The sequence below is a fragment of the Elgaria multicarinata genome, chromosome 8 (assembly GCF_023053635.1).
Source record: "Elgaria multicarinata webbii isolate HBS135686 ecotype San Diego chromosome 8, rElgMul1.1.pri, whole genome shotgun sequence".
Taxonomy (NCBI): domain Eukaryota; kingdom Metazoa; phylum Chordata; class Lepidosauria; order Squamata; family Anguidae; genus Elgaria; species Elgaria multicarinata.
This window is the reverse complement of record NC_086178.1, coordinates 88,637,389-88,651,198: the sequence shown is the minus strand read 5'-3', so window position 1 is coordinate 88,651,198 and position 13,810 is coordinate 88,637,389. Positions and strand designations below refer to the sequence as shown.

At 53.2% G+C, this 13,810-nt stretch overlaps 1 protein-coding gene across 1 annotated transcript; it reads right to left on the bottom strand.

Moving 5' to 3' along the window:
• Nucleotides 1-8,934: 8,934 nt before the first annotated feature.
• On the bottom strand, nucleotides 8,935-10,368 carry LOC134402259 (uncharacterized). Its single transcript, XM_063131625.1, has 2 exons — nucleotides 10,053-10,368; nucleotides 8,935-9,926 (listed from the first exon to the last, which is right to left on the bottom strand). Exons 1-2 carry the CDS (start codon nucleotides 10,314-10,316, stop codon nucleotides 9,222-9,224), a joined length of 969 nt encoding a protein of 322 aa, XP_062987695.1. The 5' UTR covers nucleotides 10,317-10,368; the 3' UTR covers nucleotides 8,935-9,221.
• Nucleotides 10,369-13,810: the final 3,442 nt, after the last annotated feature.

Here is a 13,810-nt window from a genome sequence, read left to right as displayed (position 1 = left end):
CCCTTTTAGGGTTCTACTGGCTATGCCCCTGTTGTGTGATGCAACAAAGAATTGCATCAAATGCTCTATGGGGATGGGCCACTGGGCCACTAACCCCCAGGACATCCGGAAGGCGTGGAATTCCCTACCTGCGCGCTCGTATAGTGCTCTGGTACCTGGGGCCACTAATCTCCTCATTGCTTCAAACGCCTCGTCTCTCCAAGATCCCACAGATGCTTGGGCATGGGATCGGGATGTTGTCGGGCTGTCGGGGCCAACTCCCGGAACCTGGAAATCTGGTTGCGCGACAAAGCGTCAGCGATTCCATTATCCAGTCCGGGAACGTGCCGCGCGTAAAATATAATATTAAACTGGAGACAACGGAGCGTCAAAGCTCTAACCAGTCTCATAACCCGCTTGTTTTTAGACGATAGGGAATTAACTACCTGTACCGTGGCTTGGTTATCGCACCAGAAGTGTATAGAAGCATTGGAAAGAGCATCGGCCCACAACCAAACTGCCACTAAAATTGGAAAAAATTCCAAAAAGGTTAAGTCCCGGCAAATACCGGACTCCTTCCAATGCGTTGGCCATTGTTGTGCACACCAGCGATCCCTCAGGATCACACCAAAGCCATAAGATCCAGATGCATCTGAATGCACCTGTAACTGTGCTTCTAATAATAAGTCTGCCCTCCAGAATGAAACCCCATTATATTGGTTTAGGAAAGAGTTCCAAACCTCAAGGTCTGCTCTCATCTCTGCGGATACTCTGATACGATGGGGTTGTCTGACACCCTTCATTGCATCACATAAACGCCTGGAGAATGCTCTGCCGGGAGCAATTGCTCTACAGGCGAAATTCAGGTGACCTACTAGCTCCTGCAGTTGCCTGAGAGTAATTTTATGGGCCTTGCCTATAAACTTAATTATCTTCTTGAGTGATTCAAGTTTGTCACTGGGAAGGCTACAAGTTTGATTACATGAATCAATTTGTATACCTAAGAAAGTTAAAGAAGAAGGACCCTCAGTCTTCTCCTGTGCTAGGGGAACACCTAAGTGGGCAGTCATGTCATGAAATTCCTGCATAAATTGAGCGCATTGGGGCGAAGCAGCAGCCCCGGCGAACAGAAAATCGTCCAAATAATGGACCGAGTTCTGAGATCCAGTTCTACGCTGCCACAACCATTCTAGGAATGTGCTGAATCTTTCAAAAACAGAACAAGACACAGCGTATCCCATTGGGAGAGCCCTGTCCACATAAAAATGCTCTTGGAATGAGAACCCGAGTAACTCGAAGTCCTCTGGATGCACGGGTAACAGGCGGAAGGCAGACTTGATGTCGCACTTCCCCATTAATGCCCCTACCCCACACTGCAGTACCATACGTACCGCAGTGTCGAAGGAGGTATAGTTAACCGAGCATAAATGAGCAGGTTTGAAATCATTCACCGAACCCCCCGGGGGAAAGGATAAATTATGTATTAAACGATATTCCCCAGGTGCCTTTTCGGGCACAATGCCCAAAGGAGACACTCTCAAACGAGGTAAGGGAGGTTGCACAAATGGTCCTAAAACCCTACCAGATTTCACTTCCTTTAATATTTTTTCCTTAACCAGATCCTCCATTCCACGAACTGACGCCTGGTTTTTGGAAAAAACAGGGACCCGCGGTCCCTGAAAAGGAATCCTGAAACCCAACAGAAATCCATTGAACAGGAATAAAGCGTCTTCACGTCGTGGGTAATCACGCAAAGACGCTGATAATTCCTGGAGTCTAATTGGGCTGGGACCCTTTTGGAGCAGGTCCTGCGTTATTAGGTTTGCCCCCTGGGCGGAAATCTCTTCCGCCCTTTGATCCTTTGATCTTGGGACATCCTGAATAAGGGTGTGTCCCTCCACATATGGAACACTCGTGTTTAAACTTGCACTGTGTACGCGCACATGTGCCTTTAGAACTAAATTCCCAACATAGTAATCGGGGTTGAACCGACTGCCCAGCTGGCCCCCGATACTGTGAGGGCCCTGCCGGGCGTGAAAGTATGTGTCCACTGTCTGCCCTCTCCCCAGAGATAGGCTTAGCAGGGGTCATAAATTGCAACCAAAGTTCGGGCTCTTTTACATCCCACTTGATCTCAGGGTTGAACTGGGCCTTCAACCTGAAAGCTTCGTCATATCCTAACCAAGCCGGACCCAGATACTCTGTGTAACACCTAAATATTATATCTAGGTATTTCACAAGCACTGTTGCTTTCTCCGGGTGTTTTAACAAAGCTACTCCCAAGAAAATAATATATCCTGCCAACCAATTGGCCCAAGTTCTCTCTACTTTCTTTTTCTTGCTACGTTCCTGATCCCTATCCTTGTTATTATCTTTGTCTTTCTGCTCCTCTTCTCTAAATAAGAGAGAGAACAGATCCACAAACTCACCCTTCCAAATCTTCTCCTTAGTGGAAGGTAATAGGTGATATCCTACGGGTGTGGAAATCGCACCATAAGGAATGTTGGACGCTTTGGCGGAGGAATAAGGATCTGCCTTTGCTTCCTCCTTACCCGGTTCGGGATCAGTCTGAGTTGTCTGAGTAGTCTTAACTGGAGCCGTGGGAACAGCTTCACGTACAGAATCTGTTGTAGTTTGGGTTTCCGCTACCACACGCACCGGTGTACTGGTCGTGGGTTGCCAAACAGGCACGCAGGCCTCTGGTGTTGCACGCTGAGGGCTTTCTACTTCCTGTGTCTCTTCAAACTTAATGGGTCTGGAAAATGGCCAAAATGGGCTCATGGCCCATGGAGGCATACCCCAATGTGAAAACGGTGAAGGTGAAAGACCTGCTGTGGTGCACTGATACTCACTGTGAGAGGAACTACCCTGAGCCACAGGCGTGGCAGTGGGCACTGAAGGAGCAGACACTGTTACCAGGAAAGCTTCTGACACTTGCATAGGAGGTGAAGTATCTTGGACCGCGTCCACTGCTTGTGCTTCCATGGATTGATCTGTAATGGGAACTAAAGGTAAATTATTTGCTCACTTGCTCCTATGCTTCCTGGTTCTGGTATTAGCATCCTTGTCCTTCAACTGCTGTTTAAGAGCTGCGTTATCGCGCTCTAAAGCTGCAATCCGCTGTAACACAAGTGACACAGGGCGTTACTAGACGAGGCTCTAGCGCGCGTTACCTTCCGCAGTCACGTCGAGGCTTCCAGATGACGTTCACGAGGATCCGCCGTTATCCTGCGGTGAAGCCTCTTTCTCCCGACTTTAAAAAAGTGAGTTTTAGGGCGCCTTTTCCTGCCGTCCCGCGGTAATTTGGAGTACGTGTGGGAGGATGTGAGGTCAGTGCGGTCCGCACTGGGCAGGAAAAGGCGTGCTAAGGAGGAGTGGTCAGCGGCTTCGGTCAAGCCGCCTCCGCCATTTGCGCGCAGTCCGCCAGCTGGGGCAGCGCGGCAGAGCGTCTTTTTTTTTTTACTCCCCCACTGACAGTTTGCGCAGGAACGGAGGAACGGAAAAGTGGCTAGTGTGCTGCTGGGGTGTGTGGGGGATGGGTGGGGGATGTGCGCCTGTTCTAGTGGTTTTTTTTTTATTTCCCCAGTGACAGTTTGCGCAGGACCGGAGGACCGGAAAAGTGGCTGGTGACTCCTTGCGGTGGGCAGCTACCGTGGCCGCATAATGGCGGTGCTGTAAGCTGCCTGTTAGTGTGGGTACCAGGCTGGCAGAGGGCAGAGCTGTTTGTGGGCTGCTGCCATGGCTACGGCCAGATGTGGGTTGGCTCCTTGGGATGGGGCACAGGGCACAGAGGCGGTCATCGCCGCCGACACCTCAGAGGCATGATGGGAGATGTAGGCACAGAGTGGCCATGCAGAGTGCCCATGCAGATGTAGGGTCAGGAAAAGGCGTGCTTAGGGGAGTGGCCAGCAGCTTCGGTCAAGCCGCCTCCGCCATTTGCGCGCAGTCCACCAGCTGGGGCAGCGCGGCGGAGCGGCTATTTTATTCCCATAACTACATTTCGCGCAGGACCGGAGGACCGGAAAAGTGGCTGGTGAGCTACTGTGGGTGTGGGTGGGCAGCCAGCTGGAGGGAACCGGCTGCCAGAGGGCAGCAAGCGAGGGTGGGCGGTCATCTTCCAGCGGCCACCCGGCAGCAGGTGAGGGAAGCCCCTTTAAAATGGTTCACTACACTCCCCTGCCCTTCCGATGCGGAAAGTAACGAGCCCCGTTCTCTCTGCTTAGCCCCTGAATAGGTATCAGGCATGGGGCCAAAAGGGCGGGGCATGACATGGAGACACCAAGAGATCCTAGATGTGCTGGACATTTGGGGAGAAGAAAGGATTCAGGAGCAGCTGAGGGCTAGCCACCGCAACTTTAATGTGTTCGAACAAGTGGCACGGGAGATGGCCAGGAGAGGCCATGAGCGAACCGCCAAAGAGTGTCGCACTAAAACCAAGAGCTTGTGGTCAGAGTACCGGCGTGTAAGGAACCATAATGAGAGGTCAGGCAACAATGCCACCACGTGCCCCTACTATCAGAAATTACATTCCATTCTCCGTGGGGATACCACGACGCGCCCCAAACGCGTGGCAGGCAGTCTGACAATTACTCGGACACAGTCCACACGTGTAACTTCCCGAGCCACTCAGCCACCACCCTCTCTTCCTGTGGGCTCCCAGGACATGTGTGAGGACGCCAGCGAAACCACCTCACTCAGCAGGGATGTGGACGAAGACACATCAGCTGGTGAGTGTGCCCGTCTGCCTCCCCCAGCCCACCCCTACACCTCCCCACCAACTTCGGCAATGGGACTGCAGAGCCACCCCAAAGGCTTGCTGGTAGGGGGCGGGAGGTGGGGGCACCAGCACAGCATCCCATGCCAGTGGGAATCCTCTCTTCTCCACGCAAAATGCCTGGAGGAGGGGGGCCTGGAAGGGCTGCATTTGAGGCCCCTGCATCTCTGGGGAGGGGAAGCTGCCCTTCCCCCTACCTCCAATGCTTTCTCCTACATGCCACCAGATGATGAAGAATCCGGTAATGTAGCTGCAGACTCTGACAGCGAAGCAGGTGAAGGCACCAGCAGCCAGACTGGACTGAACTGTGAGTATGTGCCCACCATACAGCATCCCCACAACCATGGGCATTGATCCTTGGTAGAGGGTGGACTGGCAAATGGTGAGGTATGAGTGTGACATAGGCCTGACTTTGCCCCCCACAACCCACTGAAGGTGGCTCCAGGGACAGCCCAGATAGAGGACGTGCTCCTGGTGAGTACTCTGCACTCCTCAGGTGTGCATGTGTGCTCCTGCAACCACTCAGACATGCTGGGGACATGGCAGCACTAACACACAGGTGTGTGGCCACATGTAGGTAGGCAAGGATCTACACGGCACCCTGGCAGGTGCCCTGTGCTGAATGCCCTGAATGGGGGAAGGTGCAGTTAGTGTGGTGGGTGGGTGTGATTGAACTGCCTTCAGTCCATCACACCAACAGGAGGGGAGCAGTGGGGGAAGATCTTGGGAAGGAGCCTGCAATTCCCCAGATGCACCAAGGTCGATGCTGTGGGAGTGGGAGTGGGAGTCAGCATTCCTCAGCCATGGGAACGGCTCTCACAGATAACAGAACAGCAGAAGTCTGGGGCTGGAATGCAATGTTGTGAGTTAGCCACCCACCAGCACCACTGCCAGCTGCTTAGTTGCTAAGGGCAGTTCTAGGTGCACAACCACACCCTTTCGCTGCCAGGCAGGAAGGGGCACTTCACCTGCTGTGCCCTCTTGTGCAATTGGGCGGCTAGATGTGCAGCAGTGTGCTTGCCCAAGGTGGTGGTGTATCTGTATGGCACTGCACACTCCACCTGATCCTCACCTCCCCTGTTCAGTGCTGCCGCATGTGTCTGAATAGCCAACCTTCTCCACACAGATCCATGGGTGGCAAACCCCAGGGCCACCCTGTCACCTGCCTCTCGCCTTGCAGAGATTCGCAACCGTCGCTCCCAGAGGAGAGGAGGAGATGCTGTTCTGGAGATCATGCGCCAGGCAGCAGCAGACAACGCCCGCATCCTCCAAATCCTTGAGCGTGACTCTGAGAACTTCAGCGAATATCTGGACATCGCAAGGCAGCAACTCCAAGTAGATGCTGAAAATGGGGCAGCAATGGTGCGCTGTGTGGATAGGGTAGCCACCTGTCTGGAGGAGCTGGTCGGTGGCATGCGTGGTCTGAGGACTGGCCCCCCTAGGCATAGGGATCGCCCTGTGAGGGCACTGCCTTTTACTGGCCCACAAACTGGTGGAGTGAGAGGCAGGGACCCAGTGGAACACTTACTCCCTGGCCCACTCTGGGAGGAGGCTCCCGAACCCCCACCCCAGAGGGAGGAGACCCCATCCCCACCCCAGAGAGAGGAGACCCCATCCCCACCCCAGAGGGAGGAGACCCCATCCCCACCCCAGAGGGAGGACACCCCATCCCCACCCCAGAGGGAGGACACCCCATTCCCACCCCAGGAGCAACCTCTTTGTGCCCCATCCCAGGGGGGGAAAGGCAGGGCAAAAGGCAAGGCAGCCCCACTGGCTGTGGGGCCTCAGCCCAGGGCCAAGGCAGCCCCACCGGCTGTGGGGCCTCACGGCAAGGGTAAGGCAGCCCCACCGGCTGTGGGGCCTGAGACCAGGGCCAAGGCAGCCCCACCGGCTGGGGGGCCTGAGACCAGGGCCAAGGCAGCCCCACCGGCTGGGGGGGCTCAGACCAGGGCCAAGGCAGCCCCACCGGCTGGGGGGGCTCAGACCAGGGCCAAGGCAGCCCCACCGGCTGGGGGGCCTGAGACCAGGGCCAAGGCAGCCCCACCGGCTGGGGGGCCTGAGACCAGGGCCAAGGCAGCCCCACCGGCTGGGGGGCCTGAGACCAGGGCCAAGGCAGCCCCACCGGCTGGGGGGCCTCACGGCAAGGGTAAGGCAGCCCCACCGGCTGGGGGGGCTCAGCCCAGGGCCAAGGCAGCCCCAGCAGCGGTGGGGGGGAATGGAAAGGCCAGGAGCAGGCACCTGGAGCCTGCAGCACCTCCCCCTGCAGTGCCTGGGGAACCACACAGCCCACCTGCCAAGCAGCAGCGCAGGGAGTGGCCGAAGCGTAATCCCAAGGAGCGCCAGCCCTACTCCCCATGAAGGGGGGAAGGTAGTATTGAGTGTGGGGTGGAGTGGGGTGGCTCACCATTCCTCCTAGTCCTGCCAGGGACCCTGGCCAAGCACTGCATAGAAGCGCACACACACCTTTAAGCAAAATATATTAGATTTATTTTTTTTTATAAACATTAGAAAATTTGTAGTTTTTTTTTAACAAGAACAAAGAAAAGCTTTATTTTTCTGAAAAGCATTATTTTCTTAAACATTAATAAAAAAATAAAAACGGCACAGTCAGGGGCCTTGCTGCTCGTGAGCATCCTGCCTGCAGGATCTCTTTATGGCCCGGACGTCCCGCTCCAGGCGGGTGACCCTCCGTTCCAAGGAGCGCACTGCAAAAGGAAAGATGGTATTAGTGATGTATGCTGCAGCACCCCCCCATGAGCACACCAAACACTAGAGTCACTACTTACTTGTTCTGCGCACCGCCCCCTCTAAGCGGCTGAACGACCGCATGAGGTCCGGAGTGACAGCCACAGCAGCTCCATCACCTGTCACAGAAAAGAAGGGGTGTTGAGGAGGTGAGGGATGGGAGTGGGGAGTGCACAACCAGAACTGTAGTGAGGGAGTGGGTGGGCAGGTGGAATGGTGCACAACCTGGCAGGGAGGAGGCCACATACGTGTTCATTTGGATGCCACTAGACTGATGTGCACCACTCCCTCTCCAATGAATGCAGCCTCTTCCCCAAGCCCCCAAACAGAAGGTGCGTGGAACCAGCACCAACCCCTGCTTGTGGTAGGGCTGTGGACTTACCAGGTGGTGCGGTGGGTGGGCTGCAGGGAGGTTGCTCTGGCGGGGCCGCCTCAGGAGGGGGGCCTCCCTCCCCACTGCCCTCCTCTGGTTGGTGGTGCTGCTCCTCCTCAGCTCCCACAGGCTCCTGGCACACAGCCCGGAGGCGGGCACGCTGAAGCCCTGTGAAGGTAATAGGCAGGTATGCATCAGTTAGTGGGCCAGGACATTCATTGCGCAATGAGATGCCACATTGGAACCCACATTACATGGGCATGGTAAGCAGTTCTAGGGGCCACTGCCTACATGGAACCAGGATGGGGGATGGGCTTTGCACCTGGCTGCCAACATGCATTATACATGGGCTGGGATGGAGAAATGACAAGTTGGCCAAGGCACTGGCATGAGGCTGAGTGCAACCACCACACAGAGGGGCAATGATTATAGCAGGTGGTGCAGGGCAGCTTCAGCATGGCTGCAGTGTTGGGGGATGGGGCACAGTGATACAAAGGGTACTTACTTGTTGGGCGCTGCTCCTCCCACGAGGGTCGCCCAGCCCGATCCCACAGCTCGTGCAGGAGGGTGTAGAAGGGGGGCTGGGCTCTCCTAGGAGGGCTACCCCGGTAGCACTCCAGAGCCTCAAAGAAGGCCGCCTTTAGGCCTTTAAACTTGCTCCTGCACTGCTCAGCAGTGCGGGAGTAGCCCGCGATGGAGAGGCTCCTTGCAGCCCTCCTGAAAATATCTATAGTCTGGAGGCTGGAGCTCCTCATGAGGCGCTCCGACCTTCCAGACTGCAGGAGGAGCTCAAGGAGCATCTCCATCTCGGGCTCCTGCCAGTAGGCGACCCTCCGAGGCTCCATCTTGACCGGGGTAGGCCTGACGTACGCGCCCCCTGTTGACGTTTTTCGGAACTGCGTACATGCGCAAAGAAGCGGCCGATGCCAATAAGCACGGTTTGCCCTTCGGAGACATACGCTCTCCCTGTTGACGTTTTCCGAGATTGCGGACGTCCGCAAATAAGCGGACGATGGTGATAAGCACGGTTTGCCCTTCGGGCTACATTTAGGATGATTACACGTTGCGCAGTTTGACTGGAGTTTATTATTATTACTAATTTATATAGCACCATCACTGTAGATGGTGCTGTACAGAGTAAACAGTAAATAACATGCATGTGGGCGTACATAGCATATATATTATTGCATACATGTGGGCGTACATAGCATATATATTATTGCATACATGTGGGCGTACATAGCCTAGAGTTGATTGCACACAAGTGGGCATACGCCTGTTACTCTGGGGTAAAGGACTGGAAGGACTGCACAGGGGAAGAAGCACAGTCCAATTTTATGAGGCAGGCTGTCAGCGGCGGTTAGCCCACAGGAACTCTCTGACAGCATCCCGCACCTTGTGCCCTTCCCGGGTGTGGCGATTGGCCTCATTGACGTAGGGCTCGCCCAGAGTAGCCAGCTCAACAGAATTGTGCTCCGCCGCCTCCACGAGCATGGCGTGCCCCTTGGTTTCGCAGATGTTGTGCAGGATGACGCAAGCACTGATGACCGAAGGGATGTTTTCTTCGGCCAGCTCCAGGCGCACGCCTATGCTCCGCCACCTCCCCTTGAGGCGGCCGAACGCCTGCTCCACCACAAGGCGTGCTCGCCTAAGACAGCGGTTGAAGTGGGCTTGCTGTGGAGTGAGTGCCCCACCATAGGGTTTCATCAACCACTCACGCAAAGGGTACGCGCCATCCGCAATAATGAGGGGTGGAATCTGCTGGCCGTGCAATCTGATTGTTGGATGGGTAGGCACGAAGACACCTGCATCCATCGTCTCACAGAGGCCTGAGTTGGCAAAGACATAGGCATCATGGTTCTTGCCGCTCCATCCTATTTCCACATTGATGAACCGCCCCTTGTGGTCGCAGGTCCCCTGCAGAATCATGGAGTACTCATCCTTCCTGTTTATGTATTCTGAGGCTTGGTGTATCGGAGATTGGAGAGGAATATGGCTGCCATCCACCGCGCCCACACAATGAGGGAACCCCAGCTCCCCAAAACCATGCATGATCTGTGGGGCAGAAAACACAAAGGGCATATTAGTGACAGCTCCATTGTTCCGAAGTTGCGGACCTCTGCAAAAGTGAGTGCCTGTTCCCAGCGCATTCCCCCACCCCATCCCCCATCCCCCACTCACCTCTGCCACGTTCCCAATCTTGACTGTACGAGCTAGGAGGGTCACTTCCATGGCAAAGCACACCTCCAGGACTATTTGTGCCGCCGTAGAGCAGCCTACCCCGAACTGCTCTGCTGTGGTCCTGTAGACGCAAGGGGTAGCCAGCCTCCATAGGGTGATGGCTAGGCGTTTCTCCACTGGGATAAGTCTACGCATGACAGTCAACCTCCTGTCCAGATGCGGCCGCAACTCCTCCACGATTTCAAAAAAGGTGCCCCTGCTCATGCGGAAATTGCTCAGCCATTGCTCATCGTCCCACTCCTTCAGGACAAAGTTCTCCCACCAGTCCTTGCTCCTCGGCCGGGCCCAGAAGCGGCGGCGTGTCTCGCGGACATAGTCGCCATACGCGGCCAGCATGGCTAGCCTCGTTCGGCAGAGGGCGGCCCGCAGCTCGCTGCGGCGGAGTAGCCACCTCCCCAGTTGTTCCCGCAACTGCCGCCGCCTGGCAGCCACCTGTGCACGGAGGCGCTGATACTCCGACAGAAGCAAGATCAGCATGCCTATGGCCGCGCAAAGATCGTCACGGTCCTCGTCAGGGAGCATAGTTGCCCTCTCTTGGCTACCGTTTCCCGCACAGACGCGCACACACAGCCACCTCTGCTGCCCTGATATGCTGCATCCGGACAATGCGCTTCCGCTGGCGCAGCTGTTTCTGCCAGATGTGGGTTGGCTCCTTGGGATGGGGCAGAGGGCACAGAGGCGATCATCGCCGCCGACACCTCAGAGGCATGATGGGAGATGTAGGCACAGAGTGGCCATGCATACGATTGACCTCGGGTCATATGACACCCGCCACGACCCCCATCAGGAAGTGAGCGCATCAATGTTGACCCTCAACAGCACCAGCAGCACTTCAGCTGGCACTGGCACTGCCGCCGCTGCCGCCGCCAGGGCCGGCGGCGGCATCGCTGACGGCTGCGCAAGTTTGCGGTCTTTTGGACGTGCGCAAACCGTGCAGCGAGCGAAAAAAAAAGCCGCGGCAATCAGGCCGGTGTGGCTGCGCAACCGTGCTCGCGGCGGCAGCAGCACAATCGGCGCAAACTTCCGCCACAAATCGAAGGCAGGTGTGGATCATGAGGCGTCACGGCTGAACGGGAAAAGCCGCTTTCACCGCTCCTCAACGACGGAACACCCGGTAGGTCTAGCAACGCCCATAGAGGATTCCTCCTCGTCGGATGAAGAGACTATGGGCGCCTGAGTGGGGTGCTTAGCTAACTGCCTTACTATTTCCCTTGCTTCCACCCAAACCTTTCTTGGGAGGAATGATCAAAGCTGGCAACTGCCCACAATCACACCACACCACACCACACACACACACACACACACACATTAATTAATTATTAATTAACTATTAATTTTAATTAATTAACCAATAATTAATTAATTAATTAAATTTAAATTAAGTTAAATTTAGATCTAAAATTAAAGTATCAATCAGCTACACTTAAAATTTGAATCAGCTAAATTAATAAATAACAATAGTATTATAGATAAAACTTAAAATTAAATTTGCAAAGAAACTTAAAATAAATTATATGCCAATATATCAGCCCTATATATAATAAAATCAAATTAATTGTCCAATGGGTATACAAACCAAACTAAGAAAACTAGAAAATGCAAAATATCAAATAATGTCACCAGCCACACAGCTAGCTAAAATCCAAAAGAAATAATTCCAAAAAACAAAAATGCCACAAAATCCTACGCCTTAAACTCAGGCAAAGGATAACTCAAACAGAATCACAATATAACTTCACCAAACACAAGGTTGAGTCAAAAGTGAAACCAAACTTTAAATGGGTCAAACCTAAATCATTGAAGCCTGCTTATTTAGCTTCAGCAAAATGGCTGGCTTCCAAACTAGCCGAGCCAAAACAATCAAAGCTTGCCAGAAACCAACTGCCTGCTCCTAAATAGTGGGCCGCGTGGGCCACGCACTAGGACAGGTAAGAAAAAGGAAGAAAATTGAGAACTGGTACATAAATGTTTAAAGAGAAGTCTGCGGAGAGGGGGGGGGTTGTTTGCCTGCACTGTGACCGGGAAGAATAGAGAAGATAAGGGGGAATGCGCCCCGCAAAGTGACTCCCGTCCCCCAGATATTGGCAGGGGCAGGGCCCCGAGCCCGCCCGCCGGCAGCCCCCACACCACGAGCCCCTAAACCTCCCCCCTTCTACTCCAAACCGCTATTGAAATAGTAAAATGCTGGTCATTGCCGCCCGCAAGAGCTGCCGCGCCGAAGAACTTTAAATCAAAAGCCTCGCTGCCGCAGAAAAAACGCCGATTTGCCGCCGATTTGCCGCCGAACGAAGAGCCTCTCACGTCCTTGCTGTCCGATCGACAGCCGAAAACGAAAGAGGCCGAGCCTCGGGCATTGCGGCTTCTTATAGCCGCGGCTCCGCCCTTGGCTCACGAGGCTCAGCAACAGAGCCACATGAGTCCTCTTCTTGCCTGCCCCTCTCCTTGCAACCATTGCCTTCCCGCCCAAACTTAGGTTGGGCAGGGAAGCATATTTTAGCTTGTAAGGCTGTTGGCAAAGCTAGTCTTTCATTTTTGGACTGATGTCTGAAAAGTGGGATAAAAAGGCAGTGAATAAATTAGCAGAAATAGTCAGTGGCACTGCTAATTGCCTGAGAAATTGTCATTCAATTTGCGCATTTTGTCTGTATATAAGGTTTTGTGTCTCTCCTAGACAGAGAAGGTAAATGACAATGTGATTCTATTAATGCAATAAAATGTGATGTAGCTCATTGCTCCACTCATTACGGTAGAGTTTAAAGGGGAGGTTAGAATCCACACAAACTTGAATACCAAGTTTGTTTGTTTTTTAAAAAAACAGTTGTTCCCATTTTAAATCTAATGAAAATTCTAGGTCAGTCCCCCATGGACACTTCTGCCTACCTACACTTCATTTTTAAGGACACTTTTCACTTTTCACCACCTTCGAAGCTTTTGTTCTTGGACAAATGTGGCAGATACAATGGAAACCATACAAAAGGCACTTGTCTATAATGCTTACCAATCAACCAGATACACTGTCTATTTAGTTGGACACCCGCGGAAGCCGTTTTTCCTTTCATTCCTTTCAGAGTTCATAAAGAAATTGACAGTAGCCCATTTGCCACTAAAGTGTGCTTTATTGTTGTTTCAAATTAGACATATTAGACAGAAAGTGGAGGAGTACAAAAAAGTGGTGTTCTGAGGCAGCGCATGGGAGATAATGGGCCAATGCACTTAAGGACACTGGTGAGATTGGTATCCTAAAGAGCTTGTTAAACTACTTCCTACTACTAAGGGTAATGTCAGAATATTCATGCCATTGTATTACTCTGTGGCTGCATTCCAGAAATGAAATAGCCCTATTGCTTTGCCCTGATGATTTTTCCTACAGAATTTAATTTTCCATGGAATGAGAGAGTCACAATGCCCTGCAATGTCATATTGTTGGCAACATTATCCTGCACTAGACAAATTGTCCTGCATTCACATGTACCTCTGGTGTGCCAGAAGATGTACATCAGGTTTTGTTACCTCCAACCCCATGAGCATTTTAAAGTAGCATTCACATGCTGTATCTATGAGAAATTGAGGACAGATTCTTTGCAGTACAAGGGCACGAGTATGTGGAGTAGTAATGGTCCTACCAATAGGGATTTCTCTCTATTTTTGTTCACTGAAAAGAGCAGAGAGATCTTGCCCTAGAATACTACAGTCCCTAC